This window comes from Equus caballus, chromosome 19 (genome assembly GCF_041296265.1).
Source record: "Equus caballus isolate H_3958 breed thoroughbred chromosome 19, TB-T2T, whole genome shotgun sequence".
NCBI lineage: Eukaryota > Metazoa > Chordata > Mammalia > Perissodactyla > Equidae > Equus > Equus caballus.
Window position 1 is genome coordinate 4,508,749 of NC_091702.1, and position 8,323 is coordinate 4,517,071.

General features: G+C 49.3%; 1 protein-coding gene across 1 annotated transcript; it reads right to left on the reverse strand.

The window, feature by feature from the left end:
- Nucleotides 1-2,068: 2,068 nt before the first annotated feature.
- Nucleotides 2,069-7,896, reverse strand: IL12A (interleukin 12A). Its single transcript, NM_001082511.2, has 7 exons — nucleotides 7,779-7,896; nucleotides 7,113-7,267; nucleotides 4,403-4,516; nucleotides 4,053-4,094; nucleotides 3,937-3,978; nucleotides 3,701-3,844; nucleotides 2,069-2,224 (listed from the first exon to the last, which is right to left on the reverse strand). The coding sequence occupies exons 1-7, from the start codon at nucleotides 7,894-7,896 to the stop codon at nucleotides 2,069-2,071; spliced, it is 771 nt and encodes a 256-aa protein (NP_001075980.2).
- Between the last annotated feature and the right edge of the window lie 427 nt (nucleotides 7,897-8,323).

Sequence of the window (8,323 nt, forward strand, 5' to 3'; positions counted from 1 at the left end):
CACTGTGAGAGAGGGGCTGCCACTCCTGAAGGTCACAGATAAGAAAACAGTAGCAAAGGAGGTGTAAGCAATTTGGCCCAGTCACCAAGCCCAAAGACTAACAATCTTCAACAATTGCTCACATTTATTGTGCACATGCTATCTGCCAGGTGCAATGCAAGTGCTTTGCATGAGCTGTTCACTTAACCTTTGCTCTGATCCTTTGAGGTTGGTTCTGGTGTATTATCTTCACTTCTTAGAAGAGGAAACAGGGAGAGGTTAAAACAACTTGGTCACGTTAGACGAACAACTTGGTCATGTTAGACGATTTGTAAATTGTAGACCCAGGCTTAAAAGAAAAAAGTGGAAACTAACCATGGAATGAAGAGTGGAGTTAGTTGTGAGGACTTTTCTTGGGCCAATCATGTTTTTGAAGCATAAGCCACGGTAATTTCTAGAACCAGCGTAACAGCTGTGTTCCTCTGTATAAACCCAGGCCATGGGGTATAGGTTCTGCTTGCGTCTGGGCACAGACGACCGGCCGCGCAGCAGACAAATCGCCATTCCACGTGAGGGACGGCCACAGCTCCACAGCCCAGCCCGCCAAGCCGTCAGCTCTTCTCACAGGCAGAGCTGCTGAAACCCAAACCTGACACTTAAAGCCAAGAAACGCTGGTCTGTGAACCACTGGCAGGCCATTCAAGCTTGTGGAAGAGTCCTTCAAGAAAACCCTAGCTACCGATGATTTCTCTCCAGTCATTGTATATGAAGCGGGTGAGAATCTGAAAAATGAGTAAGTTTGCCACCCAGATGAGGATGTGGGGTGGCCAGACTCATTCCCGGCACAGTCCACGGGGATAAGAGCCGGCATCTGGTGGGGAGCAGTCACAGGAAGGAAGGGAGAGAACGGTAAATAGTTCGTTTCTTTTGGCCTTTTCATATTAAGGAGGAGCATGATTATCAGAGTACTAAAATTACATGGTATTCTGTCAGGGGAATCTTTTAAAATTCACATGACTTAGAGAATTAAAAAGATGGAATTTAATATTTGGGTTATTAAGAGCACATCTCAAGCAAAAGCAAGGCAAACGTGGTTCAGGCAGAAGTTGTATATAATTTAAAGCAAATGGAGAGTTTTTCTCATAATTTAGAAGCAACTTCTCCCTGAGGGCCTAAAGGTTCACAAAAATTAGAATAATTTAACCAGAAGGCCTCTTAATGATGTTTTTCCCAGTTGGGGGTATTATTATGTATCTGTCTAATGCACAGAATGTTATGGAACTGTGGGTAACAGGGAAAAACATTTTTATGTATCTTACTTTTAGATTCAGATGTTGAACAAAAATAATAAGGTATACTCTCAAAAACCTTAACTCACTCATTGGCCTTTGTATCAAAGCATTTCTAGTCTTACGAGGTGCTCTCTAACCTGCGAGATTAAAGGAACTAGGAAATGGGCACGAATATTGTGGCATTCTTTCCAAGGTAATTTTGTTCAAATTTCATCACTTTTCAGTTTTCCCATAATGTGTGTTTTAACACTTACAGTATTCCAATTACATCAGAAAAACATGAAAATTACTTTAATTCAATCATTTTATTTTTAGAACAAAATATTTTTCAAATCCATTTGATAATAAATATTTTAATAAATATAACAAATAAATATGTTAGTTTACATGCTTTCATGAACACAAAATTATATAAATAAATATTTTAAAATAAATTATGCTTGAGTGTTTGAGTCTATAAACAATTTGGTAAAGAAATAGCTTATAAATTCTTGCTCTTCTATTAAAGGGAAAAGAAAAACACATTCATTGAGGACATTTTCCCTCCTTAGCAATTTGCTCATGAAAACTTAAAAACAACTTATCCATAGTAAATGTGAAATATACTTGAAAGGCTATCAGTCACATCCTCCACATCTTGGGGGTGACTGAGGTAAACAGGCATGAGAATCTGGACCATCTTAAGCGGGACCAAGTCAAGCCACCCCCTCCCCAGGTCTTAACCCACATCCTATTAAAATTTCTTTGGTTCAAATTTTTATAAAAATGACTCGAAGGCTGGGAGAGACCTGAGCTCTTTAGGAAGAATTCAGATAGCCCATCATCCTGTTGATGGTCACTGCGCGGATTCTGAAGGCATGAAGAAGGATGCAGAGCTTGACTTTAGTTTTATAAAAATCCAGTCCTTCAAGGGAGGGCTTTTGTGGCACAGTCTCACTGTTGAAGTTCAGGGCCTGGGAGAATAAAAATCGAGCATTTCATATGTGGTATTCCAAAATTAAAAGAGTCATCCGTAAAAATGGGTGAAACCAACGCACGTCTCAGAGCCTGCAACCCCCTCCCTCACTACGTCTCCTCAACCCAGATGGACTCCCGGCCAGATGGCCAGGCCGAACCTGAGAAAAGAAACGCTTGTGCTCCCAGCCCCTGTGCTGCAGTGAGCTCTGAAGAGGCCTGAAAGCTCTTTAGAAAATCCGTGGTGAGAGCTGCATTTTAGCAAAGACCAGTTGTGTTACAGCGCCATCTGTGGCACTAACTGATTTTCATGTGTCACGTGGAGAAGTCAAGTCCTTTTTAGAACAGAGAGGTGACGGACTGCTGTTAACTGGAACTCTCTATCAGTAACAGACCTGTTCACTAGACACTCGTGTGCGTCAGATAAGGACCCTGCAACAGATCCCCCAGTGTTGGCCCTTTAAATTGATAACACAGTGCAAGACCTTATATCTGCACAACGATCAATACCTTCATTTGTTCCTCACAAAACGCCTAAAAGAAAGGTGGATGGGTAAAGCCACTGCATCTTACAGAGGAAAACAGAGGCACAGAGGGGTGAATGGCTGATTACCAGCAGAATTGATTCCAGCACCCAAATCATCCGACTCTTGGACCTGAAAATGAAATATCATCTGCAGCTCTCTAGATGGCTCTGTTCTTTGATGCTTGTGTGAAGTTTTTGGCACCAAAAAAAAGAATGAATGAATGAAATATAAATAAATTCCTTTTCAGACAATGATTTTCGACAGCATCTTTTTCCCCAAGGCCTGGTCACCAAGGCGCTCGACCTGCTCCTTCTTGTGTGGATGTTTCTGTCTTGTATCACATGTGCTACGGTGATTCAGGAAATTACAAAGCAAGTTCTTGTCGATGAATAACACTGAGGATGTCCCCGGGTGATAGGTCATTCCTTTACTTCATTCACATTTTAGCTCAAAATGGGTCATACCCAGGCACGAGCCGCTTGTCTTCTCTAGCCGGGTCTGCAGCTGTGCACGCCAGCCCTTGCGGGCATGTCCTGCCACATCTAGAGGTGAGAAGGTTGGTGTTGTGGAGTCCCTGCGATGGGGGCTTAAATCCTAGCTCTGCCACTTACAAGCTGTGTGACCTCGGACAAGTGGCTGACTCTCAGCTTCGGTTTCCTCCTGGTACAGACCCCACATGGCTGCTGTGAGGACAATGTAAGGAAATGTCTGAAAACATCTGCAGGGAGCCTGGTGCCGGCACGTGGCCACAGACGGAGGCTGCTTTCCCCGACGTGGCTGCACCGGCCGGCCTCTGGGGGGCACCCTCCAGCCGGTGCTTTGCAGGGCCTTGCCAAGGGGCATTTCAGGCCTCTCGCAATCCAGGAAGGGCTGATCTTACACTTCTGAGGGGACCCTGGCTGGCTCTCAGCAAGAAGAAGGCACTCCCCGACAGGATGAAGGCCTCACCTGCATCAGCTTGTCAATGGCTGTCAGCATGTTCTCATCCAGAAAGATCTGCCTCTGAGGATCTATCAACAGCTTGGCATTCATGGCCTTGAACTCCACCTGGTACATCTTCAAGTCCTCATAGATGCTGCTAAGGCACAGCGTCTGGGTGAGGTGACACAATGGGGAAGGAACCGTTGAGACGGGCTAAAACGTTTCCCCCTCGCTGGATCTGAGGAAAGAGTTTAGTGTCTTACCATCATAGAAGAGGCCTTTCCGGGGGTCAGGCAACTCCCATTCTAGAAGGAAAAACAATCAGGATCAACGATATGAATGCATAATACGGGCTGAAACCTTTCATTTTCTGACTTACAGTTATGAAAGAGATCTCTCTGGAAGCCAGGCAACTCTCGTTCTAGAGGAAAAAATCACATCAAAGATATTAATTCTTAATAGACATTTTTCAGAGTTTTCTTCTCAGACATCTCTTTAAAACATAATATAAAATTTACCATCAACTATTTTTAAGTGTAGAGTTCAGTAGTTAAGTATAGTCACACTGTGTGAAAAAACAAATGTTTTGTAACTTTTTTTTCGAATCTGACTTCTGAAGTGGGGACTGTTAAAGTGCCATGCTGATGGAGACCAGACACGTGCACGCTCTGGACGAAGACACGGTTGGAGGCACCCTGAACAGCACGAGAGGCTTTGGGCCGTCCGTACCGGGGCGAGTTCCAGGGGGAGGCAGGCCGCCACGGTGCTGCTCTTGTCTTTTGTGATATCCTCATGATCGATCTCTTCAGAAGTGCAGGAGTAGAATTCTAGGGTTTGCCTGGCCTGTAAAAAACGAAGAGAGACCCAGTTTAAAATATTAAGAGGGCACATGGCTCTGCGTGAGGCTGGCACCCCAGGTGCCAGCAAAGCGAGAGCTGGCTGCCCTCAGCCTCCATCTCTTCCACATAGGGAGCTTGGGCCCTTCAGAAGACAAAGAACAGGTCACTGACTTCTTCCTCCCCCCCTCCTCTCCCTTTGCTTATGACATGTCTCTCTGGATGATATGCTTTTCTATTACGTAAACACCATAAACCATTTCAGCAGGCTGTGCTAATCGATTTCTACACCACGCTGGGACACTGGCTTCTGGTGAAAACAGGTTTTTTCTTTTGCCAAAGCACCTGAGTTTTATGAATATCTTTTCCAACTATAACTTCTAAAGGGGGAACTGTTAAGGTCAAAATTTGATGCCTATATCAAACATGCAACCCTAGAGACAAGCAGAGGTTTTATCTGTGGCACGCACACACAGACGTCACGTTACGAGCACATTGGGAAAGCACTGTTGAATGTCATTATGAAATTGATCTTCAGAGGTCAGCAACCTCCTCACTGAAGATGAGGATCATTTTTCCACTCAAGAAGCCTGATGTGTGCCAGGTACTAGGCTCGGCCCTGAGGAGCATGACAAAGAAGAAGACGGTGCTGTGCCCCCCAGGGCTCTAAGTCCAGCTGCAGATCTGCGAGCGCCCAGGTGGCTAGGAGACGCACTGCAGGGAAGAAGCACTGAGAAGCTGTGAAGGCTCTGAGGAGGGCGTGGACAGGGAAGCACAGGCGTCACCAGAGATGGGGCTTAGGATGTTGACAGGCAAAGGAGGGAGAATCTCAGGCAGAGGGAGCTGCACGAGCCATGAATCGAGGCTCGAGAGTGCAGAATGTGTTTGGGAACAACTAGTGAAACCCATCAGTGTAGACATAATGACACTCCCACTAAAGGATGTCCACTCCCACTCCCTGGAGTCGAGGGCGCGTCATGCTGCACAGCAAAGTCAACGAAGCTTGCTACCAGCTGACTGTACAACAGTGAGGCTCCCTGGGACATCTGAGTAGGTCCAACGTGATCACTGCGTCCTTCTCAGCGGAAGGAGAAGGCAGGAGAGTCAACGTCAGACTAATGCAGCATGAGAAAGGCTCAGCTGGCCACTGTTAGCTGTGACGACGGAAGGGGCTGTGCACCGAAGAATGTGGGCGCCTCTAGAAGGCAGGGCAAGGCAAGCAACCAGACTGTCCCCTGGAGTCTCCAGCAAGGGACACGGCTCTGCTGACACCTTCGTCTCAGCCCAGTGAGGCCCATTTCCAATTTCGGCCTCCAGAGCCGTAGGATCACAAAGGCGCCCCGGCTGCTTTGCGTGCGCTGTTTGCACAGGTGCTCAAGCAGACCTTGGCAGCCAATGTCCGGAGCCCGCTGCGAAGGGTGAGGTTTGGAAACGTGGGCCCTCTGTTGTGGTTCTTCAGATCTTTTCAAGAGAAACTGGAAATCTGGATTCTTATATGAAAAGTCCACTTTTCTCAATGGAATCAAACTCAAAAATCAAAATAAATACAAAGGACATGGGCCTAACTATACAAGTCCGTGGGCTGGATAAGGCCTGCAAATTGCATACATTTGCCCCCTCTTTTTTCTGCCAGGGGCTAGCTGACTTGTTCTGGCAAATTTGACAAAGGAGTGATATAAAAAATATCAAATTGAGTTCTGCAGTCTTTTGAGCTTTGGTGCCCTATCTGGGAGTGGGAGAGTCAGCTTTTTCACAGAAAGCATCTATTTCGGTTGGAGTCCCTAAATTTTCCCCCTATTGAACCTCTCCTGGGGACTCAAAGTGCTGACCTCCGCAGCTCTCACTGGGTGAGCCACTTCCTAACCAAGGTCGCCGGAACTGCACCTAGCAAGGGGCAGCAGGCTGTGAGCGACAGAGGGGGAGTTCTTTAAGAAGGCCACTGGCATCGAGCTTATCTTAAGATATTCACAAAACAACAAGCTAGAAAATATTCAAGAAAGATTCACTAGAGAGCAGGAAGGCAAGACGACAGCTTTTAACACACTGGCCTTTGGTCGCTGCAGCAAAAGCAGTAACTAGGGGAGCACTTTTAAAAGGAAAAACCCCACTTTTTTTTCATTAAAATATGAAACCTAAAAAAATGAAGCAGCTGTAAATAAAATTAGATAACCCTGTTCCTAGAAAATGAAGGCTGGATGTGCACTGTCACAGGTCCCCTCAGTGTGTGGCTCTGACGAGATGCGTCAGTACGTGACAGGGAGGCCTAATTCACGCTCGCAGCCCCTGGAGCACAGAGGCTGTGCCTGGTCACACCGGCCTGCGGTGATACGTGGGTCAGAGACACACTGTTGGCAGGCTACAGGGAACACTGTAACTAGCCACTTTCCCCTGTCTAGACACAGCCAGAATGAACGCCATGATAATTTATGACCCCTCCTGCTTCCTCTGGAGACACAATTTCATTGAGACTCTTTCGCGCATAGCTGGGCCATTTGTGAAGGACCTTCCCCCATTGCCTGCAGTTCCGCCAGGTGACCAGGGGCTCCAAGAAGCCCCTTCCCTACAGAGGCTGCAAAGTGGAACAAGGACACTGAAAAGCTCACCTTCTGAAGCGTGTTGCTGACGGTCCTCAGCAGGTTTTGGGAGTGGTTGAGGCACTGGAACATTCCTGGGCCTGGTGTGGCTGTGGGGAGGTTCCTGGCCAAACTGAGGTGGTCCAGGTGGTTTAGGAGGACCAGGATGGCCACAAGGAGGAGGCCTGGAAGCAAGGGGCAGGTCACGTTTGTCAGCCTGGTTTGGCTGCCCTACTTTCCATCCTTCTGGCCATCCCCACCCATCCACCCACTGCCAATTTTCCTTCAACATCTGCAGATGCATCAAGTTCTCGGAAGGCCACGCTCTCCTCTAGGGCTGGAAGCCAACCCGCTGTGAGGGCCCCCTAATGAGCTCAGATAAGGGTAAGGGACTCAGAGCCCACCCAGAGAAAACCTCCATTTCACAAGGAGGGGAACTGAGGCCAGGTGGTGAAGTGACTGGCCCAGACTCATAGTTTTGGAAACCGGGGGCCGACAAAGCCTCACTCTGAAGCCGGCTGGGATCTGCCCTCTTGGAGCTGTGGCTGGGGAGCCCTGAGCAGGAAATCGACCGCACGGGGCCTCCGCTTCTCAACCGTGGAGTGGGATAAAGACACTTAGCTCCCGGGCTGTCTCAGGAGGAAAGGGCCGCCGTCCCCCAGGGCGCGGGCCGCTGAGCGGGGCGCCGCTACTCACCGCGCGGGGCGCACATGGCGAGCGGGCGCTGCGCCGACTCTGGACTGGCCGCGGGACGCCGACGGGTGGACGCCGCAGGTGAGGGCGGTGGTGGCGAGCCCGGCCCGGGGGGTGACATTTTTATAATTGCCCCGAGGCGCGGCAGGACTTTCCCGGGACCTGCTCCCTCGCTTGCTTTCTCTCTCTGTCTCTCTCTACATCAGCATCTCGGTGACACGTGGAGTCCGGCCCGCGGCGCTGGCGCGCTTTCGGGTTCACTCGCGGCCCGGCCGCAATCGTTCCGGGACGGCCCCCCGCCTCCGGCCGCCGCTCGAAGCGAAAGTGAAATCCGCGCGAGCCGCGGCGCGGGGTCCCCGGGCAAGCCCGTCCCCGCCCGCCGCCCTCCGCGCCCGCCGCCCGGCCCGCGCCCCGCCGCCCGGCAGCGCCCCCTCCCGACGGAGCGCCCGCCAGTGCCAGCCACTTCGCAGCTCCTCTATCCAGGGTGGGCCCTGATGGTGAGGGACCTCCCGCCCAATTCTGGGTGGGGGTGGGCAAATCATTCATTC